The sequence below is a fragment of the Indicator indicator genome, chromosome 10, assembly GCF_027791375.1.
Source record: "Indicator indicator isolate 239-I01 chromosome 10, UM_Iind_1.1, whole genome shotgun sequence".
In the NCBI taxonomy this organism is placed as follows: domain Eukaryota; kingdom Metazoa; phylum Chordata; class Aves; order Piciformes; family Indicatoridae; genus Indicator; species Indicator indicator.
In genome coordinates, this window is record NC_072019.1 from 765,358 (window position 1) to 792,049 (window position 26,692).

The following is a 26,692-nucleotide window of genomic DNA, read 5'->3' on the forward strand; positions in this document are numbered from 1 at the left end:
GAACGGATGGTTATTTCTGCAGCTCTCAGATGACCGTGTTGAGAAGGATACCAGCACTGCTTCTCCTAGACAAGGCACTGACAGCCCTTGGCTTCTGTTGGCAAGATGGTTTCAGACTGAATTCACAGAATCTAAACCTGTAACTACAAAAGGACTTTCTAAACACTCATGGAAGCTCTTTTTGCCCCAACACGGATGGTGTTTCCCCAATGTGCCCCAAAGAAGGGGTGAGAATAATGATCACTTGGCTTTGTAGTCCTTATCCAGGAGTACAAACTCAAAGGAAAAAGTGTTGTATCTGGAGTTACAAATGGTGACTGCTCGCTTTTGCTCTCAAGTGAGATTCCCAAGTCCAGAAATAAACAGAGTCCTCTTGCTGCTGCTCTTTCACCCTACTGTTTACTCTGGGTTCAAACCCTGGCCATTGGTCCCCTCTAACTGCATGCTTGAAAATGGGAGAAGCTAAGCAGGGCCAGAGCATATTGAACAGAAATACTGATTTATTGCAACAGCACCAAGACACCTAAAATGAGAGAATGAAATAAGCCGTGGAAGCTGATAGAAGTCCAACCCACTCGCTGTAAGATCATGGAATGCCAAATGCCACCAGAGGTGCAAGTCCTCTTTTCCCAAGGATACGAGTCCTGAGAACACCAAGGAGAGGATCTTCACGTATTTCTAATCTGACTAAGTGATGCCCTGGAGGAAGTGATGCGAGTTAGCCAGATTCCCATCACACTCCCTTTTTGAAAGTCTAAAATCAGCATCTTTGATAAGAACGAATTCGATAGCAACACCTTCCAGAGATCCAAGTCAAACTTGCTCTTCCGTAAGCAAATCCCTATCAGGCAGCCCGGCATTCTCAGTGCTCTCTGAACTCCTCACAAGCTTCCCTGTTTGAGTACTGAAGATCTCGACCTGCAGCCCACAGCCGCGCTGCCTTTGTGCCGCCCTGGATTAAAAACATACTGCAACCTGTTGGAAACACAGGCTGACAGCCAAGAGCAACCGGGTCACACCGGGCTCGGCGAAACCCAGGCGCTAGTAAGGGCAGGCGGTGATTAGGGTGGGCTTTAGCAGCCACCGCTGCCTGATCAGAAGAGGAGCGAATCGTTCAGAGCAATTATCACCAAAAGCGCAGGTGTTGCCGCCCCACCCCGGCTTACTGCAACTTCAATGCAGCCTTTTGCAAAGCTTAACAACGGCTCAACTGGAAAAGCAAGTTGCTGCACCACTGGGTTCGCATGATGAGGCAGAGCTGAGCAGTCCAAACCATAGCGCTTCGTGCATCCAGCAGCCTCCTGTTTATTGACCAAGAGGGCTGACATCAGATACCTGCCCTTTCTTGCACAACAGCATCAAGACAGTTGAATATGCACCTGAAAAATACCCTTTCGGTGACTTCATCCTTCCCATTAATTCAAGCCACAGTTCTCGCTCTCAAGAACCAGATGCAGGTCAGTATCTCATGAAGAGGAGTCACTTTCAGCCTGGATTTGTCACCTCTGACAACCAACCTTTGTTTAGCAATGGGAAGAGATTTCACCCATGGTGCCAAAAACTGCAGCATGGGAGGACTTCAACCAGTCCAGCAGGTATGCATACCCCAACAAGTGACAACTGATATCCATAGCTACTTCTCCTCTCCACCCTCGTAGGGCTGGCAAAAAGCTGGCAAGTTAATGATTTGGATGTACAGTTTAACTATGTGGACATGACCAAAAAAAAAAAAAAAAAAAAAGAAAAAAAAAAACACACAACAGGTTTTTGCCTTTTTATGGGATGATGTAAGGCATTTCCAGAAATAACAGTCCTATAATGCACCACACCTCTGCCCCACCAAGAAAACACATTGCTGAATCTGTAAGACACCTACCCCTGACAGGCCTGGCCTCTTTATTTTTCACAGTCCCTGTTCAGCAAACCTGGGCAAAACATGTTCAGGGAATAGCTTTTTTCATTTTTTTTCCCACTTCATCCACTTTCTTGCAACAGATTCATAAAACTAAGTAAATGAGATTTCAGAAGGGGTTTATTGGATACACAACAATAGTTCTCCCAGAAGGAAAATAATCATCATTTCAAAGTCAAAACAGAAAGATTGATTAACTCAACCACTCTGTCTCCAAGACAGAGTAGTGGTCAAAACTCTGCAGACAGATCCCACTCCTTGCCCATATCAAAGAATAAAACCGCCCAAATTATCAGTGTGTCACTAGGTCACAAACTAAACGACTTCCACTACCACCTTCTCCCATGGCTGCACTCTTCACAAGACACTTGAAGAGCGATCCAGCCTCTCGGGAGCAAAAAAGGAAGAAAGAATGAGAAGTCACATAAGTAATCAACGACTGCTGCTCCTCGACAGCTTTAACGTGCTGCAGGGCTGCACATGCGTTGCTCTAAGAGCAGGACTGGTGCTGGGAGAGGCATGAAATCCACCAGAACCCATCAGTGCAAGGCTATGGATGGCGTTCTCCAGTCCTTCTGTAAAGCATATTGCAAATGCCAACACACAACAGGGGACAGCGATGAAAAGCAGCAGCCTCTTCAGATGTGCACACATGGCTCCATCGCGCCCATCCTCATTAACAAGCGCAGGAGGAGGAGATGCAGACAACCTGCCCTTGTGTAGGTATGTCCTGAGCACGGAGCCCGGGACCAACACCACGCACGGCTCTTCTGGGGCCAGAGAAAGCAGCAAAGCCGTTTTCTCCCGTGTTTTCAAACCAAAGCCCCACAAGCACTCCAAGCCAGCTTTGCAATCGCGCATATATCACTGCCACGCACTGCCAGTGAGGGACGGTTTCCAGCGCACTTTTCCGTTACGTGTGAGCTCCCACGGCAGGCACGGTAGCCCCCGGGGAGGGGCACGGCAGCTCCCATAGGGGAGCAGCTCCCACGGGAGGCACGGCAGCCTCCCTCCACCAAAGGGGAGAGCACGGGAGCCCCCCACGGAGAAGCGGCTCGCACGGGAGGCATAACAGACCCCCACACCCCCCCATCCCACGGAGGACGGCACAGCAGCTCCCACGGGGGAGGGCACGGCTGTCCCCTGCGCTATCCCGTCCGGAGCTCGCCGCCCTGCGGGGAGCCCCCGGGGAGTCCCTACTTGGCTGACGGAGCCCCCGCCCCATTCCACATCCCGGCTGGCAGGTGAGCCGGGCTCCGGGTGGGGGAGTCCCGCTCCTCACAAAGCGGCGGCGGCCCCGTGGGGCCGTCCCCACGCCTTGACACCCCAACGGTCCCCCATCCCCAACACCGACGCGGGTCTTCTTCCCCCGACCCGACCGGGGGAAGAAGGAGAAGACGCTGGCGCCGGCCCGACCGCGGCTGAATCGACGCCGGGAGCGAGGCCAGTTCGCTCCCAGCAAGGGGCGGCTCCAGGCAGCCCCTCAGACCCCCGCGCACCGCCTCAACCCCACAGGCTCCTCCGTCGCCCCACCGTCACTCACCGGCCGCGGGCTCGGCCCGGCTGAGCACGGTCAGCACCAGGCCGAGGACTGCGGCGAGCGCTGGCCCCGCTCCGCGGGCCATGGCCACGGCCGCTCCCGCCGCCGCCACTGGCACGACGCGAGGCAAGGCGGAAGGATCTGCCAGCCGCCGATGGCGCCTACGGCCGCTCCGCGCGGAGGGACACGATGAGACGCGCCGCCCCCGCTTCCTCCGCCGCGCCGCGCCGCGCCGCTCGCCCCGCCCTGCCCCGCCGCGATGCCGCCAGGGGGCGCCCGCCGGGGCGCGGCGGGGCGGGGCGGGGCCGGGAGGGTACCGCGGGGGTGGGAGCGGGGCCGGGGGCGGGGGCTGGCGATGATGGAAGCGGGATTGGGGAGGGGTGGCGGCGGGAATGAGATGGATGGTGGTGGGCAGTGGGAATGGGGAGTAGATGGCAACAGGAATGGAGGGATCGAGGACGAGGGAAGCAGGACACACTGTCATGCCCCAGCGGAGTGGCGGCAGCGGTGGCAGGTGCCTGCGGGCAAGAGCAACAGGGTACTCCACATGCCATGGCGGCTGAGGCGCTGCCCTGTTCTCTGCTCAAACATGGGGTGCACGCACAGATGTGGGGTGCAGGCAGCTGTAGAGCAGGGGTGATTGCCCAAGGGCTTTGGGTTTCCCTTCCCGTTGGCACCTGCCAGTTGGCACGGTGGGAAGGGGAGCCTCTGGAGCAGGCAAACCAGCTCACTGCCCCACGGCTCAGCCCCACGGCCCAGCCCCAAGGCCACTCGTGCTGCAAAAGCCCAGGAGGAAACCTGCGTTCCTGTGGAAGAGGTCTCGCGAGGGCAACAGCTGAATTCAGCCTCAAGATCCCTCCCGGTCCTCAGCCATCATTTAAAGCGTTAAAAATCCTTCTGCCCTGGCTCCAGCTCCGCGGACTGAGAGCCCTTTGTGCGTGGTGCTGACACGGCAGACTGGCCGGTGAAGGCAGGATTGTGCCGGGTTCGGGGGAGCCAGGGGGCCATGAATAAACCTCACTGTTTTCCCCCTGTAATTCGTCAGATCCTGGAGCTCCTCCCAAGCTTGAAGCTGAATGGATGGTCGATGATTTTTCCAAGGTATACAGATACAACTTGGGTCATGAATTCCCCACTGTCCCCCACTGCTCTCAGAGCTTCCCATTGCCACCCCAAAATCTGTTCATGAGCAGAGGGATGGTGCCTCACAGCCACAATGGCTGTCCCATGGAGCAGCTCCCGACACACCTCCCCACAGTTCCTCACCTGCTGAGGTAGAGGCCAGACACCCATCACATCCAAAACCTTCCAGGTGTAAAATTAAGGGCAGCGGTGACCAACATTTCAGTCAAAACAACCATGAAGCCAAACTGGGAGTTGAGGAGGAGCAGACAGGAATGAGATTGGAACAGGGAACACTTGGGCATGGTCTCCTGAATGCAGCTAAGTCAGGAGGAATTCTGATGTTTCACCAAAAGGTGCCATTTTCAGCTCCCCTCAGTGCTGAACACTGCTCGTTACTCCTTGTGGTTGACCTCAAAGCAGCCATTCTTGCACTGTGTGCTTTTTGCTTGGCCTGAGCACCAGCTACTGACCTCAGCACAGGGACAGCATCAGTGGCCACCCCAGCACAGCTCTTGGAACCCACTGTGAGGGCAACCAGCTCCACCTAACAAATGAGACTTAGCAGTGGAATCTACCTTGGATGAGGGAAGGTGTCACTTTACTCCTATGGGTTTGGGGAACCTGCTGATTGCCTCCCATCTCTCCACACTGACCCTGCTCTCAGTGCTGCCTGCACAGGAAAACATCCCACAGCAGCTCCATCAGACAGAGAGAAGGGCCAGCAGCAGGTCCTCTACATGATAGAGGCTGGATCTGGATGAGCAGTATGGGTTTTGCTTTGGAGCTGGATAGGAGAGGATCAGATTGCTCGTGGCTGCCCTAGTCAGGCAGGTTTGCCTGTGCCAGGAGGGAACAGGCAGGGTAGAGGTGGAAGGGGACAGGGCAGGCACCCCACTGTGTCCCCATGCCAAAACTCCTTAGTGAGCTCCCCAGCATCCTTGCGGGTCTGTCATCAAACAATAAGCTCTTTGCAGGGGCGTTAAAAGCACGACTTCATTTTGTGCACTTTGTTGCAGTCCCATTAACACCACCATGTGCAAACTGCCAAAGATTTGCCACAGACCTCCTGCTGGCAGCAGAGACCTGACTCTCCAGCCCTACTGCAGATCATCTCAGTCCTACCCAGGGATAACTGGAGACCAGCACTGGAACTGGAGAACTCTGGCAAGATTCCTCCATGGTTTCCATCTGTTTTCCACTGTGTGTGCCTTGCCCCATTTTGCCCATGGACCTTCTCACCCAGGTGCAGAAGCTGAGCCCAGCTTGCCTAGAGCAGCTAGGGCAGGTGGCTAGGGGAGGTGGGCGTAGTAGTGAGGGGAAGTGGGCAGGGTGGTGGGCACAGTGGCGAGGGAGGATGGGCAGGGTAGCAGGCAGAGTGCTGGTGCCTGGCAGAGAACTGGATGCAATGCCAGCTGAGGGATTAGGTGAGCTGAACAGACTCCATATCCGCAGAGTCTTAGTTAAACGGCCCCAGCAATTAGGGAAATCCTGGCACTTTGGCACACAAAGGCAGAGGGATCAAGCCCTCTCTGCCGCTCCAGTTAGGAGTCTCACCCCTGTCCTGGTTTAGCCTGGGATAGAGCTAATTTTTTCTTTCCTTTTTTTTTTTTTTTTTTTTTTTTTTCTCTTAGTAGCTCATTTTCCAGTAACTAGAACAGTGCTGTGTTTTGGGTTTGGTATGAGACAAGTGCTGATAATATACTGATGTTTTTTTGGTGTTGCTAAGGAATCAAGGACTTTTCTGTTTCCCATGCTCTGCTAATGAAGTGCACAGAAGCTGGAGGGGAGCATGGCCAGGACAATTGTCCTGAACTAGCCAAAAAGATATTCCATAACCTAGGACATCATGCACCACATATAAACTGGGGGAAAGGGTGGATCCCTGCTCAGGCAGCAGTCAGGGGATGGTGAGCAACTGCATTGTGCATCGCTTGTCTTTTCTTGGGCTTTATTTCTCCATTTATTTTATTTTATTTTATTTTATTTATTTTATATTTTATTTTATTTTACTTTATTTGTATTTATTTTATTTTATTATTATTGTATCTTTTTAATTCATTTTCATTACAACCATTGTTATTATCATCATATTTTTATTACAGTTTGGTTATCAAACTGTTTTTATCTCAACCCGTGAGTTGTCTTCATTCCAGTTCCCCTCCCCATCCCACTGGGAGCAGGGAGGAGCAAGCAAGCGGCTGTGTGGTGTTTTGTTGCTGCCTAGAGTTAAACCACAACCCTGCAATGACTTCGGTTGCCTGCTCCATAAAGCACTCATTTTGATCTCAGCGTGTGCAGACCACCCCCCAGCCTCAGCGCTCTTCAGGTTTCCTGCCTCTCTGCTTCAAAGCCAGCGCCATGTGCCAGTCCTTGGGCGAGTGGAGGTGCTGGGAATGTCATCAGTGGTGTCAGGGTCCAGATGCCCGCATTCAGCAGGGTCCCCCCAGGTGATGCTGAGTGGCTGAGCTCTGCAGATGATGTAAGCTGGCAGTGAAATGGAGAGAAGACCACCCACCCCCTGCCTGGGCTCATGATGCTCAAGGGGGGAAGCCCATGAGGACAGGACCTCCCCACATCCCATGGGCTTCATCACTCTGCAGCCAGGGGGATGCTGCCAGGCAGAGATGTGCCTAGGGGCTCTGTTCTGCTCTCCTAGGTCTCCTTGCAGAAGGCAGAATGTATTTCAGCACTCTGAGGTGATTTCTATGTGTCTGTACATGGCTAGTGATCAGCATAGACTTCTCTGCCCCTCACTTTGGAGGAAGCTCTGGTTTCACCAGCTTTGCTCTCAGAATGAATTGTGTTTTCTCTCAGTAACCTCTCAGTGACACGCTGGTGGCTCAGGCATTCAGACCTCAGCTCGGCCCACACCCAAACCCCTGCCTTACATCCCAGCATTTCACACATCCCGATTATGGTTGCCTCATCTTCATTTTTACCTGCTCCTGCTCTGGGGGAGCTTAAGATGAGTTTGAGTTACACATCCCAGCTTTCTCTTTTGGGAACAAGAGAGCTGGAAACCCCTTAAAATGAAAGCTGAGGGAATTTGCTAGTAACAAGATGTCAGCAGCCAAGAGGTTTGTGAAAAGCAGGAGGCAGAGAGGCTTCCAACAAAATCCTTGATGCTGGCAGCGTTATGCTTGTGCTGCAAATAGCTCGTCCTGTGGCTCATCTGCTAGCTCTTGACATTCACAAGACTTGGCTTACACTGTGATTACCTTACCTGCCAGCTAGGCTTGTCTGAAAAAGCAGCAGAGAAGTGCAAAGGCATTCCTACACCAGGCCCTGCAGGAATGCGCTGGGCAGCCTGAGCTGCGGCCCCGCTTAATCGCCCCGGGAATTCGTGCCCTCTGCCCTCCCTGCTGCTGCCCTTGCTCTCACCAGCCCCAGGAGTATTTATATTGCAGACAGAGCTGTGTAGCTTTTACCAAAGTTGGTCTGGCGTACAGGGCGGCTCCTGAAATGCTCCTGGCTCTGGGCATGGAATAGGCCAAGAATTAGACCAGGTAGAAGAAAGAAATTGATTATGCCGAGGGTGATGAAACACTGGCACAGGTTGCCCAGCAGGGTGGTAGATGCCCCATCCCTGGAAACATCCCAGGTCAGGTTGGACAGGGCTCTGAGCAACCTGCTCTAAGTGAAGATGTCCCTGCTCACTGCAGGGGGGGTGGACTAGATATGCTTTAAAGGTCCCTTCCAACCCAACCCAGTTTGTGATTCAGCGATTTGCAGTCGTCCCCTCCAGGTAGCCGCTGGTGCTTCATGCAGGTACTCCTGCGGCTCTCCAGCTGCTTGCTCAGATCCATCCTCTGGCTGCCTCTTTTGGCAGCCTGGGAGGGGCTGCACAGATGGGAGCCTGCAGCTCTCCCTCCTGGCCAGCAACTGCTAGAGAGCTGCTCCTCTCCCAGTACACGGACGGCTCATGCAAGCCACTCCTTCAGGCACCTCTCACTATGGGCTGGCCCCTGGGGCATGGTCCTCATGACCTGTGGTCCCCGTGCAGGCAGGGGCATGGGAAAACAAAACAGAGGCTTCTTCCTACTGCTGTGGGACCCGGAGCTCGGCTTCAGTCCCTTCTGGCATGGTGTGGGAGTGTCTTGCTGCCCCATACAACCAACCCTAAGTCCGTGGTGAGCTGCAGGTCACCCAAGTTCCTCCTCACCTTGACATTGATCTTCTCTCCCTAGGTGGATGCTGGGGCAAGATGCCATCACAGCTGCAGAGGGGCTTGTGGCCATGCATGGGGGCATGCAGCCCTGGGAAAGGTCCTGGGGAGCCACCCACAGCCTAGATTCTGTGGGATCCAGCACCACAGGGCCGAAGCAGACACATTTAATTCTTCTCTATGCAAATTCTCTGTCTGCTGCCATTTTCAGCCAGTGGTGAGGGTGCACTTTCCCCTTCAGGTGTTGTGCCACGATGAGCTGGGGGTAATCTGTTTCCAGGGAGCAGGGGCAGCATGCCAGGGGAATGGAGCATGCTGGGGAGCACTCACAGGCCTGGGGGGACGCTGGTGAGATGTTGGGGGAAGGAAAAGCAAAACCAGAAACATGTCAGAGGAAACAGATTTATCATCTCTCTGTGGAGCAGCAGGGCTCAGGCATGAGGGGGTTTCAGAGCCATGATCCAAAATCATGCTGGGCTCCTCCATGCAGCTGTCAGCCCAGAGAAAGTCCCATGGTGGGGCCTGGCAGCCCTGCTGGGGCGTGCAGGGGAAGTGGGGACTCCCCCACTTCTCCTTTGTCCCCTCTGGCAGGTTTGAGAGCTCAGGTGTGACTGCAGCCAGCTGGGAGCACCCATGTGAGGTGCTGCTAGGCTCAGTGCTGCGGGCACAGCCCCTGGCAAACCCCAGGACAGCCCTGTATCTGCAGGGGACCCAAGGAGTGCCCAAGCAAGAGAAGAGGGACAGGCTGGGGAAGTGAGGTGGCATGACTGCCACAGGGCTAGCAAAGCCATGAAGGGGAGCAGCTGTGTCAGAGGCTGTCCAGGAAGGACAGGCAGAGCTCTGTCCTCTGTCAAGGCAAAGCATCTGCAGCAGAGAAGTCATACAGCACATCTCCCCAGTGCTGGCTGCAGGGGTTCAGGAGCAGTTTAGCCTCCAGGGACCCCCAAAAGGCTTAGGTCAGGGGGAGCTGACAGGGATGGAGTGAGGAGCCTGTCAGGGGCTGGGTGGGTGCCTCTCATTGCTGCCCTGGGGTTTGCCAAGTGCCAGAGCTGGGGACCAGCCCAGCTGTGTCTCACCTGGGATGGGAGGTGGAATAGGAGGGCTTGGGAGTTTTCTGGGACAGGACATGGAGCTGACTCAGGCCCATGTAGGAGGGCAGGTCCCGGCAGTCAGCTGCCTGTGGCCAAGGGCCAAGCCCAGCACCCTGTCATCTGAAGAGCCTTCATCTTCAAGCAGCAGAAAATGGACATCCTCCTTTCCAAAATGTTACTGTCTCATCAACAGAGCAGAGTAAGGTGTGAGGAGAAGGGGAGGAAGGTGACATCCTGAGCCCTTCTCCGTGGGCCCAGTGGGACTGAGGACTCACCAAAGGGACAAAGCTGCAGTTGGCTCCACGGCAGACCCCACCGAGGGAGGACGAGGACCAGGGTGCTCAAAGGATGAACTCCAAGCCCTGCCACCCTTGCCATTGCTGCCCAGGCAGTTGTCTGGTTTCGAGTGCCCTGGGCAGGCACTTGCCTTCCTGCAGGGATGCTGGCACAGCCCTCTACACTGTTCCCCCCATGGCAAAGAAGCTGCCAGAAATCACACAGGGACAAACTGCCCAGGGATCCCAGGGGGAAAGATGCTGAAAGTGGCTTTCTCTGAAAAGCTGCCCAAAAGCTGGGTCTGCAAGTGCAGGGGTCTGATTCAAAGCAGGGGAAGCAGCTGGTGCCCAAATAAACACAGACAGACATCAAAGTCCTGCAGTGGCTGAATGGCTGCTTCCATGAGCAGTGACAGTGCATAGTACAGCCACAGCCTGAGCCAGGTGAGACCTGGTTTATACCCAACATGGTGGCCAGTGCCCGCTGCCAGCCCTTGCCACCCTGCCGCACTCCTCCTTGCCAGGGTGCCATGCCCCACCCATAGCAGGTTTGGCAGCGTCCAGGAACCAGCTCTGCCTGTCTGCTCTTGCTGCTTCACTCTTCAAACGCTGGGAAAAACCCTGCCACCCAGCACTGGCATGCCCAGCAGTGCATGCCACCCACCTGCCCTGTGATGAGCCAGGCTGGGCACAGCCACACACTGTCCCTTCAGCAGGCACCATCCCCAACAGCAGCCCTGGCCCTGTGACAGAAGGACACTGAGGGGTGCCCATTCCTGAGGAGCAGTGGCAGCAGCAAGCACAGCCAAAAGTGACATCTTTTCTGACCCCCGTTGTGATGAGGTTTGTCACCTCTGTGCTCCTTTGTCAATCTGAGCAGCTCCTGGGTCAATCTGAGCAGCTCCTGGGGCATCTCCTGCCATCCTCTTTTCTTCTGCACCCTGATACTCTCTGCCCACACCCTGTGCCAATGGTTTCCCACCACTCATGGGCATGGCCAGGGGGCCAGGGAGAGTCCAGCTCTGCCCCCTAAACCACCCAGCACAGGGTGTTTCAGAGGTGCCAGGACTTTCTGCTGCTCCAAAATCCTGCTTCCACCTCTGCTCTGAATGCAACTGGTGTGGGTTGAAACCTCTTGGCCGCCAACAGATCGAGGGGAAAAGGTGCAGGAACCGTGAGGATGGCTGGTAGGAGAACACAGCGGACAAAGGCTGCTGCGGAGCCTCTGGAGGCGGCGGGGCAGCTCAGAAATCGAAATGAGATGGGCGTTGGGTAGGAGCTCTCTTGGGCAAACGCTCCAGAAACGTTAGCGTCCAGCTCCGTTGCAGCACCCCCGGCATGAGGTCAGGCGGCACTAGGTCCGGGAGCCCTGGCAGGTTCATGGGGAGGCAGCCCAGGCCCGGAGAGGCTGTCAGTCTTCACGGAGCCAGGGCTTGCAGCGAGACAGGGGTGCCCTCAGGAGGAACCCCCTTTTCTCGCCAGCCCTGGGCACGGCTCCGTGACGTACAGCAGCTCCGCGCAGCCACCGCCACCTGCAGGCGGCGGCCCCGTGGCCAGCAGCGAGCGCACGGCCCCGCGGCCACCGAACTCACCGCGACCCGGCCGCTCCGGCCACCCACACGCAGCAGCGCTGCCGCCGCGGCGCGGAGCCCAGGAGCGCTTGCCCAGCCTTGAGCAAACTGCTAGCTGTCGCACGGAGGAATCATCCACGGCTTCTCCTCCCCTCTGTCTCATGCCTGGCTGCTCAGGAGGGGCAGAGAACCCCCAGGGAAACAACCCCCTGCCTGCACCTTTCGCGCAGAGCGCCAGTGCCACCTCTGCCCTGTGCCAGGGAGCAGAAGGGGCTCTGCATGTGGAAGAGGAGCTGCTCATGAAGGGCTCGCTGGAGCCCCACGCTGACCTGCTGCACCTTCCTCTAGGCGCTGCTAGCAGCGTTTTCAGCTCTCTGCCCTTAATACTCCCACACACCATGAGGGGACCTCCTACCCCGCTCCCACTTTGTTCTGCTTCACACGTATGCAGCGCTGCTGTAAGTGTTCCCCTCAAAGACCTGCCCATGCACCTAGAGAGCTCTGCCCGTGCCAAAGCTTGCCTGCCTACGTCCAAGAGGCAGGGGAAAGAGACTCCTGCTATAGCCACAGTGTAGCTTTTCTGCCAGGAAATGGTCGAGATCATGTATTTCAACTAGTTCTGCATCCAAAAAGAAGCCCTTATCCCAGCTGGCATCAGCCATGGGGCCTTTACCCTCTTGTGCTCCTGAGAGGAAAGAAAGCATTGTCTGAGGTGCCAGAAAGAATATACAGGAAACCACACTGCAAAGGGGACTTTTCAGAAGCATTTATTTCACTGCTGACACCGGGGCTGCAGGAGGCAACTGCTCACCAAGCCACCCTTCGCTGCAGAAAGGTCACTTCCCTCCATCACCACAATCCACCTATGGTCAGCACCTGCATTACACAGACCTACAGCACTGGGACATTCACCTGATAAAGAACACCACTTAAAAGGATTAAAAATGATGATGATGATGATAATAATAACAAAGCAATCTATGAAGTAACACTTGGAGGCATCATGCAGAAAACAGATTCTTTTTAGACTACATGGCAGGTCAGATCTGCTAGGCTTGTTGGTGGAGGAATGCTAACTGCTTCCCTGCCAGGCCTGGTGATCATTCCCATACAGGACAACAGCTCCCTGTTTCCCACCTAATTGCAGGAAATGCTTCCAGGTCACAGTTTATACTTCCTAAACTACACAAGATTATGTGCTTGTAAAAGGTGCTGGGGAGTCCTGAAACTTCCTTCTGTGACACTGCCTGCTTCCTACCAAGTGGCAGACAGACACTTGAGTGCAGTAAAGTGCCTGAGCTGTGGGGTTTCTTTTCTTTCCTTTTAAAATAAAAAGAAAACGTGACTGGTAAAATGTTATTCTTAGCACAGGTGGACCAAAGGGTAAAAAAAAAAAAAAAAAAACAAACCACAACTAAAAATCACATTAAACTGGAAATAGATAGATTGGCCCATAAGAAAGAAGTTATAGACTATTGCCCCACAATGAGTTTTCCTTCACCTACAGTTTCAGCTTCCCAAGTGAGGTAGGGAGAGGGTGACCACAAGAAAAAAAGGTGATGTTTCCTAAGGATTCCCTGTTCTGAAGTGATCCTTTGGAATCCTTCATGTTCTTTAAGGAAACACTGCCTTTTCTTCACAACAACATTCAGAGTTTTGGGGGTTTTTTTTTGGTTGTTTTGTGAGGGAACAAGGGAGGAAGAAAACAAGCATCCCAGAGACGAAACGCTGGCAGCTTTGACACAGTCATATAAAAAAAAAAAAAAAAAAAGGACATTGTGTATTGAATCTGCAGATAGAAGGAAAAAAAATATCTAAAGTGTTGACATAGTCTGCAGTGTGCCTGCTCCAACAGCACTGAATTACACCCCCTGTTCACATGGAAACAAACCCTCACACACAGCTGTAAGGAGAGGGAAAATGGACACTTATAAATCTGTAGTTTAATTTTGTAGGAATCAGTAACATAGAAGCCTCTCATTGCCCCTCCTAGTACTAGACAAGTATTTTAAGGCATAATTTAACATCCATCTCTTCCTAAAGTAATTTGAAGTGTAACAAGCCAAGATGTCAGACACAGAAAACTCAACGACAGCTACTCTGGCAGAGATGAAAGCTTTTATATGTACAGTGCAGTATTGGCCTTCAAACAGGGGAGTCCTGTCTTTAAAAAACAAGGAAGAAAAAGAACTGCAGACCCAGATTCTAAAAAAAGCAAACATTGCCAACACAAGGAATGTTCATTAGAGTCCAGTTCCCACTAGAGCTACTCAACAGGAGGACGTTTGAGGTGATGATGCTAAGCTGCACTGATTGACTGCTCCCAGAGCATGCCCCGGGGAGGGGGCAGAACCCTGCAGTACCCTAGTGCAAAGTGCCCCAGAGGAAAAGCCTGCAGTCAACAAGCCTTTACACCTATTGTCAGGCTTCAGGAAGAGGTGTAGCAGCCAGGTGTCACCTAACAATTTCAGGACTCTCTGGTGAAGGTGATGGTCCTGGGTGGATTCTAATGCACATCCCCTGTGAGCAGTGTCCTGCACACATACACCTGCCAGGCTACTGGCTTTCCCTCTTCGTGACTGCAGCTGCCTCACAGCCACCAGAACCTCACATAAACGATCAGCATGATGAAGAACACAGCCACGGCTGCCAGCTTGGCGTAGGTGGAACGCATGTTCAGGTACTTGGCATCCTGGCGGTACTTCTTGGACAGGCTGGACAGGTTGTTGGCCTTGGAATCGAGAGCTGCCAAAGGGAGAAAAAAAAATAAGAGAGAAGTTAGAATCATAGAATCAGTCAGGGTTGGAAGGGACCACAAGGATCATTCAGTTCCAACCCCCTGCCATGGGCAGGGACACCTCACACTACATCAGGCTGGCCAGAGCCTCATCCAGCCTGGCCTTAAACACCTCCAGGGATGGGACCTCAACCACCTCCCTGGACAACCCATTCCAGGCTCTCACCACTCTCATGGGGAAGAACTTCTTCCTCACTTCCAGCCTGAATCTCCCCACTTCCAGCTTTATTCCATTCCCCCTAGTCCTATCACTACCTGATATCCTAAAAAGTCCCTCCCCAGCTTTCTTGTTCATCAGTCTTAACCCAACCCGATGGTTCCCAAACGTGACATTAGCTGTACAAGTTTCTCCAGAGCAGCTGCAAGTGCAGCAGTTTCATGTGGCACTGCTCTAGTCCTCCTCCTACCGGGACGAGACCCACTCAGGCTGGTGAGATGCTGGTCTTGCCTAAAAGAAGCTCCAGTACTTGCCAGGTGTGTCAGGATGCAACTGATCCACTTGAAACACCTCCTGAGTACATGGGTTTTGTCAGAAGGCTTAGAATCACAGAACTGTTTTGGTTGGAAAGGATCTCAAAGATCATGCAGTTCCAACCCCCCTGCCATGGGCAGGGACACCTCACACTACAGCAGGTTGCTCACAGCCACATCCAGCCTGGCTGCAAAAACCTCCAGGGATGGAGCTTCCACCACCTCCCTGGGAAACCTCTTCCAGTCTCTCACCACCCTCATGGGGAAGAACTTCTTCCTAACATCCAATCTGAATCTACCCATTTCTAGTTTCACTCCATTCCCCCCAGTCCTATCCCTCCCTGACACCCTAAAAAGTCCCTCCCTCAGCTTTCCTGTAGGCCCTCATCAAATACTGGAAGGCCACAAGAAGGTCTCCTCAGAGCCTTCTCCTCTCCAGGCTGAACAGCCCCAACTCTTTCTAGGTATTAGCAAACCTTCCCCTCTGGTATGCTCTGCCCACCCAGCTGACTGATGGGTCAAGGAACCATACAGCAGATATTGGCCATTCCATGTACCTGAAAGTGCCTCTCCTCGTTGTAAGACTTCCTCAATGTTAGCCACCATGATCCTCTGCACGTCCTGCAGCTCTGTGTTGATGGAGCCCAGGTTCCTCCTCGCCCGACTATCAATGTAGAGCTTCTTGGTTTTCTGGATGTAGGTGTCTGGAAGAAGAGTGGGCAATCAGAGGGGATCTCACCTAAAAGAGAGCAGCCTGGCAGCTGAGGGAGTGGAAGCATTGCTGAGACAGCCAGCAGACTGCTTGCAAATGTTTACTGGAGCAAAGCCAAGAGATTCAAAGCAGGAAAGCTGAATCAAAGGGCATCTATCATTTCCCTACCAATTCTCTGCTCTCTTGCTCAAAACATCTATTTCTCTAGTCCCAAGAGGCTGAGTTTCAATTCTACAGGCCGAGCTGGAGAAGATCCCATGGCTGCTACTCCCCACCCTGCACCTTGCCAAGGACATTTCCTAATTAGCCACAAGCAGAGGGACCTCACCAAATTCAATGAAGGAATACGGCCTGGAGACTGTTGGCACCTTCTTGCCATGCTGCTCATCAAACTCTGAGTTCAAGTCTTCCAGATATGCAAAGGCCAGTTTTTTAGGGAATGCAGCTTCACACAGGACCAGGTAGCACACTCCTTTCTCAATGATGTAGCTAAAGGAACAGCAGAGAGAGGGTTAATCCATTTTGAACTGATCCTATCATACTTCACCCTGCATACCTTAATTCCTATGAGGCAATGAGAACTGGGTACAGGGCCTTCCAGTTTGCCATGTCTGGATCAGGTTTAAACCTTTCTACATAGTAATGGCTTCTTTTTTCTTTACCTAAAATAAACCTTCTTGGAGCCTCAAGACGCTATACCCATGCCAACAGTCCTGAACTTTGACTTCCCTAGAACAAAAGTTGGTCTGTAAGTATCATTAACTTACCAAAAGACCAGCACCAGAAGTTATAATTTTGGAGAAAATAAGTTAATGGGAGGCTGTCCTCCTGCAGTCAGAAGAAGGGATTACAGCAAAGTTGCTGCAGAGAAGGGGAACTGAGGCATACAAGTGGGAAACTCTGCTGTGAGATTAGAACACGCAGAAGAATTTGGACTTGGGGTGCTAAAAAGCCACCCAGTGAGAGCCATCTCCCATTTTCCATTGCAGAAGGCTGAGTATCCCCTACAGCCCTCACTGTCAGCCTGTTGGTGAGCTATCTCTATCCACATGTGACCTCAAAAGCAGCTGGCAAAAAAATATTGGTGCTAGATGGATTCTGGTGACTTCCCCCACAGGTTTGCCATGGGTAAGATTAACTGTGCTGCCAGCTCTTCAGCTATGGTGTTAGGAGTTCCAAAACCAGACTGGAACAGGAGCTGCTCTTGCTGTACAATGCTGTTTGGTTTGTTCAACAGCTGAGCACAGAGAGACACCCTCCTCTTCTCCTTCTCCCACCACCCCATCCCCATTGCAGCTGATCTGTATTTGTTGGCAGGGGTTTAGTGCTGACTGTGAGCTCCAGTGCCTCTGTCAGCACCAAGAACAGAGGCCTCTCATTATAATTCAGCTAAAAACCCTACTCAAGCAAGAGATAAGATAGAACCAATCTTCAGATTATTTAGGCTTTGCTACAACTACCTGCTGCTGCACATTCCCAGCTACATTTTGCTCCTTATTTAGCCAACAGAAAAATAAAGGCAAGAAGATTTCCACCAAACCCAAAATGGAGACAGCAGCTAGCCCTGCATGCACTTTGGAATGTTTATCTCCATTATCCAGGGTGGAATTGGAATGCTGCTTCCACGTTACCTTCCTTTGACTTTCTCCATAATGGCATTATGTAGCAGCCTAGTTTAGCATAAGGATTAAGAGGGTATTAAAGAACTGACCCAGCCATGCAGCCACAGTACAAAAATAAGTAGCTTATTTTTATTTTTTTTATAGCTGCATCAGGCTTACAAAAGAACTTCTCCCTTGCACTGCTTTTTCTCACCCAACAGGTCCAAGTGCTTTGAATTAGTCATCCTCAACTTGTTTCTGGGCTCAGGAGTATCCATGCCTCTTCCCCTTATATGGCCCATCAGCCTTCAAATAAAAACTGGTCCAGCCCAACCAGAAGCAAGAAACTCCAGCTGCTACAATCCATTCCACAGGCATGGTCTTTTCTGGAGACTGTCAAAACCCACCTGGATGCATTCCTGTGCAGACTATCCTAAGTGATCCTGCTCTGGCAGGGGGGTTGGACCTGATGATCTCGAGGTCCCTTCCAACCTCTGATATACTGTGAGACTGTGATGATCCCTGGAGCCCATGCTTGTACTCCTCTTTATGACCCCTTGGACTGCATCAGTGCAGAAGGCTAATCCTAAAGTACTCCAACTCCTCTGTTCTTTCCTTACCCATAGAGATCTGCTTGACAGCTTGGAGCTGCTACAAATCATCACCTGCAGCTTGTTCTATCCACTAGCACCAACAGCAAGGCTTGATTTTTGAAATAAACATAGCTTGTGTCAGATGGGAACTCTGACAGTATTCCCTGAGAGCTGAAGCAGCACTCTCCAGGTGAGAGTGTGTGAGGAACTTGCTCAGGCCAGCTCTCCCTGCTTGCAGCTCTTCAGCTGTATTCTCCACTCTTTCCCCCTGATGTGATATTAGTTGTCTTGGATTTAAAGTTCATCTGCCAGCACCACAGGAAGTACACACACCTCATTATGTCTCAGATTCAGACAATTTTTTTTCTACCCGAGTTCAGCACCAGGGCACAGCAGCCCTGCAGAAAAGGACTTGGAGGTACTGGTGGACAAAAAGCTGACCATGAGCCAACAATGTGCACTTGCAGCCCAGAAGGCCAGTCGCATCAGAAAAAGCACAGCCAGCAGATCAAGAGATGATTCTACCACTCTGCTCTGGTGAGACCTCACCTGGAGTACTGTGTCCAGCTCTGGAGCCCTCAACACAAGAAGGGCATGGACTGGATGGAAAGGGTCCAGAGAAGGGCCACAAAAATGATCAGAGGGTTGGAGCACCTCTGCTATGAAGACAGGCTGAGGGTTGGGGTTGTTCAGCCTGAAGAAAAGGCAGCTCCAGAGGCATCTTATAGCAGCCTTTGAGCACCTGAAAGGGGCCTATGATAAAGCTGGGGAGGGACTCTGCAAAGGCATGGAACACTAGGACAAAGAGCAATGGTTTTAAACAGGTTTTAAGCAGGGTAGATTTGGACTGCACATTAGGAAGAAGTTCTTTACCGTGTGGGTGGTGGAACACTGGAACAGGTTGCCCAGGGAGGTGGGGGAGGCCCCATCCCTGGAGACATTGAAGGTCAGGCTTGATGGGGCTCTGAGTGACCTGATCTAGCTGGGATGTCCCTGCTTAGTGCAGGGGGGTTGGATTGGATGACCTCTAGAGGTTCCTTCCAACCCAGTGCATTCTGTGACGCTATGACTCTCAGTCCTGCACTTTGTGCCTGCCTCTCAGCCCCAGCACAGCTCCCACCTGCACCAACCGCTCAGTGCTGTACATGCACAAGGAGCAGGAGCTGCTCTTGGCCACTGCTAGCTTCTCCACTCTGGATTTCTGCATGCTGAGTACAGCCAGCAGGCTTCTTGTCATTATCTTGGATCCTTTTTGAGAGAGAACATCTTTCTCCTGGTTAACAGCAGCAAAGGCCAAGGGTTGTTTTCAGCACAACAGGTAAGAGGAACTTCAGCCATTCATCAGCCAAAGGTCAACTGCTGACCGAGAGCACAGCAGACTCCGTTGTTGTTTCTGTATCTGCACAGCAGTGTACAGAGTGCTGTCACTGAAAGGGTGACACAGCTTTTGCAGCCAAAGTCTAAACGTTACATTTGACAGAAACCACCTCAGCAGTCACAGTTTAAGCTTCACATTTCAGCAAGACTAGGCTGTTCTCTGAATTGATCAAGCTAAAAACGTCCAGTATCACCTCAGCAAGTTCAGCAATATCCTAAGCTACACTTCTAACCCTCACACCACAAACTGCTCTAACCCTGCTTTGTGCTGCCCTCAGCAGTCAGAGCTCTGATTTGGCAGAAAACCTGATGTGCTGCATCACCAAACAGCATGGCCAGCAGTTGGCATTATTTTAAACTAAATCTCAAACTCCTGTTCCCTCTCCTTCCTGTACTGCTATCACAGCAGGCTTCCTGTCCAGGGGGAAGTTTAGGCTCGATCTTAAAGTTCTTCACAGAAAGAGAGGTTGGCCATTGGAATGGGCTGCCCAGGGAGGTGGCAAGGTCAAGGTCCCTGGAGGTGTTTAAGAAGAGCCTGGATGAGGCAATTAGTGCCGTGGTCTAGTTGATTAGATAGGGTTGGGTGATTGGTTGGACTTGGTGATCTTGGAGGTCTCTTCCAACCTGCTTGATTCTGTGATACTCTTTTTATATAGGTCCTACCTTAAAAAGGGCTATCAGTGGAGTGCTTTGTGGCAGCAGCTGCCAATTCCTGTGGAACTCATCTAGAGACTAACTCAATGCAGGAGGAGAAATGCTTCGTTCCCTGCTTATCTGCCAGCCAGGTAACCTGGCTGCTGCTCTGAGACAACTGTCAAAACATGAGCTAGCCCAAGTCCTCCTGCCTTGTCAGAACTAGTGACATTTACATTTACAGCCACCATTAAGAGGCTTCCATTTCCTGGGCACTGCAAGTTGTGCAACTTTCCCAGCTACTGCCCTGCTTGCGTCATGGAAGCAAGAGCAGGAGGGATTTACTGGGATCTCCACGGACTCTTTCCCAAGGCTTCACTGCCAGTCAGAGCTAACTCCCTGCAGGGCCATGGAACCATTTAAAATCAAGAGTTTTAAAATTCTATAAAGTTTTTGACTTCTAGAAAGAAGACGAAGTAGTGCAGCACTTTGTAGTTAACACTGGCAACAACACCCAAACCCATCAACAGATAGGGATAGCCAAACTATTTTAATCAGAGCCACCCTCTGACCACTGTAGGTCCCTATGAAAGGCAACCAGAAGCCAAGAGAAAAAAAATAGATTAAAAAAAACCCTGTTGTCAGAGTTATCACACCAAAGCCAACTCCAAGAAAAGCTGCCCTCAAAACCACATGGCTTTTGACAAAGGCTGCCCTTCCAAAAACCTCCTGTCTGTCTTTTCAGGCTGCTGAATTCCTGAAGAAAGGGACAGGGCAGGAGATTTGCTAAAGGGCCCTTGCTGTAGTAGCAGAGGCCTAAACTCAACCCTGCCCTGCATTCAAAGGCCATCCTCCCACTCCCCCAGCTACATAACCACACATCTGGTCACCAGGGCTTAGGAAGCAAGAGGGAACTCACTGGTGGTGGCACAGCAGAAGCAGTGCCAAGCATGAAACACCCTGATGCACCTCTAGCAAAACTGAACAGCTTTGTCTTAGTGCTCTCACGTGGCACCTGATCTCAGAGACTTCTAACAGAATCGTTTTTGATAAGAGCATAATACCTATTCTTGACAAGATCCTGGGCTCGATAATTTCTCCAGCATTGTTCAGCTATGTAATTATGTGTTATGAAAAGAATTAAACACGCTCAATGCATTTGGCAACAAGACTAAATGTACAAGATGAAGGAAAAGAATTGGTCAGATGCTAATGAAAAAAACCCAAACTCAGAGATACTCCATATGCTTGTACACAAGAAGCTAAAACATCAAAAGGAACAGTACTATGAGATTTATAGGGAAATCTTGCACAAGAGGATCTCACCATGGTACTGCCCAACTGTTTTTACCAAGGACATCTCTTTCTAAGAAAAGGTAAGACATGGGAGGCATGGAAGACACACTGAAGGTATCTTAGAGGGTGCAAACAAATAGAAAAACCTGCATTGTCTTCAGCAAAGGCAGAACTATGAACCTGGCTGAAAAAACACATGCCAGACAGTTGTGCCAAGAAGTAACAACTCACTTCCCTCCCCTGCAAGCAACTATTGCCTTTCAGCTACCAGGGCAGAGAGCTCAATAGCTCAGCCCCCTCTCAGACAGGCCAGTTTCTAACAAAGCCTCACTCGGAAGTGCCTTCACTTCTTCCCGCGATGGCAAAAGCCTGTTGTCCCTTTACACCTACAGATACTTACTGGAAAGCCATGGCTCCTGCTTCCAGAGTGCATCTCGTGGGGGACTGATCGTTCAGCTTGCGGAAGAGCTGCTTCGCTTGACTCTGGTACTGCTGCAGATCGCGGCCTGACTGAGAAGGCAGAAGGGGCTGTCGGGGGCAGCTCTTACGGGAGAAACACTACCAGCCCGCAGGCAGGGCGAGAATTCCGGGCGGGGGCCCCCAGGCTCAGCCCCAGGAGGACGAGGAGCAGCCCAACATCACAGACACAGCTCCCGTCCCCCACTCGCTACCACCGGGTGGGAAGTGTTTGTACAAGAACCGCTCTGCCTGTGAGCCGGGGCTGCGCGAACCCGGCTGGACGGTCCTCACCCGTGCCTCACCAACACACCGGGCCGAACCCCCGCCCGCGCCCCGCTGCCCATGCGCGGCCCCACCTGCTCGTCCTCCTGCATGGAAGCGGCCAGAGGGAGCCCGTCCGCCACGCGGGCGATCATCGTGAGCAGCACCATCTCTGCGCCCGGCCGCGGCCCGCCCGCCGCTCAGCCCCCCGCTCGCACCCGCCGCCTGCCCCTGCCACGGAGCTGGCCGGAAACTGCTGTTGCCACATCCGGTCCCAGCGCCGCCAGCACCACGGGTGCTTCCGGCCGCGCCCCAGGAAACGGCCCGGGCGGCAACACCACACCGCCGCTAAGGGGCCGCAGCGAGGCAGGGGAAAAGTACAGCAGCATCGGGCGCGGCTACATCCCGAGCCTGGTCACGCCCCCCGCTCACGGACACGCCTCCGACACGAAACCACGCCCACCCCGACCATCACTCCCATGATTAGCCACGCCCACTCGCCTGACCCCGCCCAACAGAGCCCCCCACCGTGATTTTGCCCCGCCCCGGCCAGCCCCACCCTTTCGCACGTGACGCCCCCCGCCGGGGCGGGGCGGGGCGGCGCGGCGGCGCGAGCAGCGGCGGTGGTGGCGGTGGCGGCGGCCGGTGGGCGCGCGCCAGGCGGGCAGCCATGGCGGCGGCGGCAGAACGGAGCCGCCTCAGCTTCCCCGGCGGTACCGGGGCCCTGGGTCGGCCCGTGCCTATGAACCTCTTCGCCACCTGGGAGATCGACGGTTCCAGTCCCAGCTGCGTTCCTAGGTAACGGTGGGCGGACCCTTCCCCTGAAGCGGTTAGCCCCCGGGGCCTCACGGGTGGGTGCGGGCCTCCAGCGCGCGACCCTCTGGGGTGCCGGAGGCTGCTCCCTCACCTCCCTTTTCTCTGCAGCTGTGCCGTCCCTCTAGCAATTTGAGGATCCGTTCCCTCAGCCTTGGGGTGCCCCATCCCTTGTGGTTACCACAGTAACGGCCAGGCTTCCCCCGACCCTTTCTGAGGGTCCCTGGATGGGTGGAGGATGCACCTCAAGAAGGGAGGGAGGGCTGCTTCCCTCTGTCAGCTCTATGAGAGGTCATCCTTACAGCGTTTGAATGCATCCCCTCAAAAAACCTGCGTGGTGTGTGTGTTGGAGGCAGGGTTTGGGGTGTCGGGCTGCTTCTCACACCAGGTCGTGTTTCCCCCACCTTACCATCCCGTGCTGAGTGCCTGCTAACGGGAGCTTTGCCCCGCAAATGCCCCGCATCAGTTGCCTCAGGGTGGGCATCATTTTCTCTGCTGTTGGTTTTTTACCTGCTCCCAGGCTGGGTTCTTTCTCTGCTGACGCTGTATAAACACACGGGTACCAGCCCTGCCTGTGCCATTTTTAGCCTCTACGGGAGGGATCCTGTTCTTGGAGTTTCTATACAACTTGTGCCTTTCAAGTCTGGCTTTGACAGAACGCCTTTGAGGATTTAAACATGCCGAAGATGGATCTTGGAAACTCTCCTCTTTCTGTTTTTATTTTTAATGGAGATGCAGCAAAGGAGCAAAAAGGGGAACGGAGTCATCGGGCTGATCTCACGGCAATGTAAAGCTTTGCGAGCCTTACAACCATTCCCTCGCCCACCAATCCCTCTTGTCTTCTGCACCATCCAGATAGTGGGTTGGACTTGATGGCCATGCCCCTGTCTTGCAGGACTAGCAGCTTGCTTGTGAGAGCAGTAACTACCTTAGCTTAAACATTACCCCCAGTTGTAGTGCTTTGATATCGTGGGCAGGAAGATAGCATGGGGTGGAAGATAACCTGAGTCCTGCAATTGTAGGTGATCTTGGGTTTATAATAATTTATCCGTGCTGGCAGCACCTTGGAGTATCTGTTGGGCAGCAACTTTCTCCACTTGGGTCTTGTTTAGCCTTCCCTGCAGCAAGAGGTCTTGGAAGGGAATTAGCACCAAGGGCAATGTGCTCCTCTTCAAGGAATCCCTTTGTTATGGAAGCGGTTGCCTGTATGAGGGGAGATGGAGGGGCAGTTGATGCACTTTTGGTTTTGCACTGGATCCCAGTGCAGTTGGCATTGACCCTGGCGGTGTCCAGAGGACACAAAGGCCCTCTGGTAATGCTGTTTTGAAAGCTGTGCTTTCCATTGCATTCTCGACTGCAGGAAGGTGGTTGGCTTTCCAATCTTGTAACAGTGCCTGTTACTCTGACATGAAAAACAAAAGTCTGTCGTTGTCAAGGACTTTTAGTTCTGCATTATCATTTATGCTGATAGTTGCAGATCTGAAAAAGAGCTCACAACGTAGCTTGCTTGTTTGCAAATCCATAGATGACCAGAAAATGCAGTGTAAGGACACTGGCCCTGCCTTGGTGTAGTAGGGAATGGGTGTGTGTGTGTGTGTTTGTGTGTGTGTGCACACACCTGCACAGGATTGGGCATTTAGGGTGGGTCCTGGGTACTTGAATTGTGTTGGGCAGGTGGGCAGCAGATTGTAGGCAGCTGGTCAGGGTGCTTGGAGGAAGCTGAGTGGTGCAAAGGACAGGTGGGTGTTTGGACAGGCAGGGTGGAACTGGGGCTTGAGAGGGAAGTTTTGGAAGCTGTGAAGCAGGGGCTGGGTAAAGTGCTCAGATTGCCTGCAGTACTGGAGTAGCTGGGACCTTCCTTCTAGAGGCATAGTTTTTTTGTGAGGTAGTTCATGTGTAGTGGTGGGTCCCTCTGGTTTCAACCCTTTTCTCACAGAGTCCAGGGCTATAAGCAGACATCCAGCTGCTGCTGCTGAGCAGAGGAGGAGGTCTTTGCATGGCTCCTGCTCCATGTGGACTGGGCAAGCACACAAGAGCTGCATGCAGGGTGCTGTGTAGGCCGGGCAGGTCTGCATTTGTAGCAGTGGGTGCCAAGTGTTTTTTGTCACTCTGAAGCAAGGAGCAGCTGAGGCTGCAGCTTCTGCAGCAATGTGAGCTTGATTGCATGGCGAGGTGTGTGGTGTGCTGCAGGTGCTTGGCAAACACTGACTGCTGTAGCAGCAGGGGCGGTGCTGGACCTGGGTGCTTGGTTCTGTTCTTTCTAATCATTTAACGTCGTGTTTTGTGACACTGCATTTGATCCATGCTTTGCATCTCTTTACAGGCTTTGGGAGAGAGAGGACAGGAGCTGGGAAACCTTTAGGTTATACAACTGCCTCTGTATTTTAAGTTTATGCTATAATAGTTTTTCCTGGAGCACAGTGGCGTTTTGTGTTTGAGTGAGAGAGCCCTGGATCAAAACTGTTTTGTGGGGAAACAATATCCAAAATGAGCTGCTTGTTCAAGCAGGTATCTGTTGGGACATGAAAGGAGGATGTGGAGGAGAGTGGGCTTTGGTGTGTGGTCAAGTACTGTGGAACTACCTTGGTCTCTTTGGAGATTTCCACCATTTACAAGTTCCCCTCTGGGTTTCTGTTGATAGGACAGAGCTTCCTTATTGAGAAGAGGTTTTAATTTGGCAGAAACAGGACTCATGGAAGAGGGACAGGTATTAGGGAAGAGAGCATTGCTTCCTTCCCTTTTCTTTTTGGTACAGTAAATCTCACCCCATTTCTAAACAGTTTCTCCTACAGTAAGCTGGTGCTGGGAGGTGCTTGGAGTGAGCTGTGCCTGTGTTGCCCTAAATCGTGTGGGTGGGTATTGAGGTGGAGGGCCTCACGCTGTGGTGTATGCTTCCCAGATGAAGGCTGAGAGCTCCCCTGTGGGAGGGAGCTCTCTAAAGCACTGCTCTTCAACACACTGCTTTGGTGGGGGATTTGCTGAAAGCCCATTCAGCTTGGGTGGGATGTCAGTGAAATCTGGAAGGCTGCCTTGGTGCATCCGTGGAGCTTCCTTGTGTGAAAAGGCTGAGTCTAAACTTAAGGAAGAATAGTGGTGGAGAGTCATAGAGCTGCTCTGCAGTTGTGTTTGCAGCCAAACATGAGGTTAGACTGGGCCTTGCACTCTTGTTGGTCTCTCTTTCTCTCTGCCATTTGCAGAAATGATTTTCTCTCTCTCTTTTTTTTTTTTTTTTTTTTTTTTTTTCCCCAGCACATATTGCTCCTGGGGGTTTTGACCATGGTGCCTCTGAAATGAAATGCTTTCTTTTAGTCATCCTAGCAATGTGACTCAAACCATCTCACTGGCTGGGCATAGCTGCTACATACCAGAGGGAAAGAGATGCCTACCTTTTCCTGCTGTTTGTTTCTTCTTTGCATTGAAAGAAGAAACCTTCTTTGATTTGAGGAAGGTTACATGACTTAAAGGTCTCCCTACCACCTGTACAAACTGTGTGTGATCTCACTGCGTGGCAGTGAGCAAATCAACACTTTTTCCTGTGGTTGCTTCACACTGTGGGTTTTGGTGTTTGCTTTTTTTCCTTTCCAGTATCTTGATGAAGCTGTGGGTGTGAATGGCAGGATGCAGGACCATCCCATCTTGAAAGACACAGCACTGTGAGAAGGCTGTCCAGAGGGAGCCAGTGTCCTAGGGGGAAAGTTTTGTTAGATGGAGGTCTACTGGAGCAAGAGAAGGCAAGGGTTGGTGCTCCTATTCAGAACAGACTTGGTGTTGGGCTACTGCCTTAACTGTCACATAGAATAAAAAAGTTCTTGCTAGTGTTTGAACTTTAAAGTGAAGTTGAGTGTATTGAGACCAAGCTGCACATGGAGCAGATGTGACCTGGTGTCACTTGTTGATACAAAGGGAGCCTATGGAACAGACCTGGGAAAGATCGGTGCTGGAGATGCAAGGCTGTCTACATGGCACTGCCTAAGCATTTCACGTGTTGGCTCTCTTCTGC

At 52.5% G+C, this 26,692-nt stretch overlaps 3 protein-coding genes across 3 annotated transcripts in view; 1 reads left to right on the forward strand and 2 right to left on the reverse strand.

The window, feature by feature from the left end:
• The window catches only part of NOTCH2 (notch receptor 2), a 103,876-nt gene extending 92,034 nt beyond the window's left edge, over positions 1 to 11,842 (reverse strand). Inside the window, exons 1-5 of the mRNA XM_054384186.1 lie at positions 11,588 to 11,842; positions 9,819 to 9,919; positions 3,456 to 3,970; positions 2,791 to 3,084; positions 2,518 to 2,682 (exon numbers count right to left, since the gene is read on the reverse strand). Of these exons, the coding sequence (XP_054240161.1) occupies positions 2,518 to 2,682; positions 2,791 to 3,084; positions 3,456 to 3,970; positions 9,819 to 9,919; positions 11,588 to 11,842 (1,330 nt within the window). The remainder of the gene's footprint in view (positions 1 to 2,517; positions 2,683 to 2,790; positions 3,085 to 3,455; positions 3,971 to 9,818; positions 9,920 to 11,587) is intronic.
• Positions 11,843 to 14,009: 2,167 nt separating this feature from the next.
• On the reverse strand, positions 14,010 to 22,049 carry SEC22B (SEC22 homolog B, vesicle trafficking protein). Its single transcript, XM_054384313.1, has 5 exons — positions 21,975 to 22,049; positions 21,560 to 21,669; positions 15,988 to 16,148; positions 15,505 to 15,651; positions 14,010 to 14,424 (listed from the first exon to the last, which is right to left on the reverse strand). Exons 1-5 carry the CDS (start codon positions 22,047 to 22,049, stop codon positions 14,270 to 14,272), a joined length of 648 nt encoding a protein of 215 aa, XP_054240288.1. The 3' UTR covers positions 14,010 to 14,269.
• Positions 22,050 to 22,549: 500 nt separating this feature from the next.
• Positions 22,550 to 26,692, forward strand: part of PACS2 (phosphofurin acidic cluster sorting protein 2) — an 86,208-nt gene continuing 82,065 nt past the window's right edge. The window contains exon 1 of the mRNA XM_054384109.1: positions 22,550 to 22,677. Coding sequence (XP_054240084.1) covers positions 22,550 to 22,677 — 128 coding nt within the window. The remainder of the gene's footprint in view (positions 22,678 to 26,692) is intronic.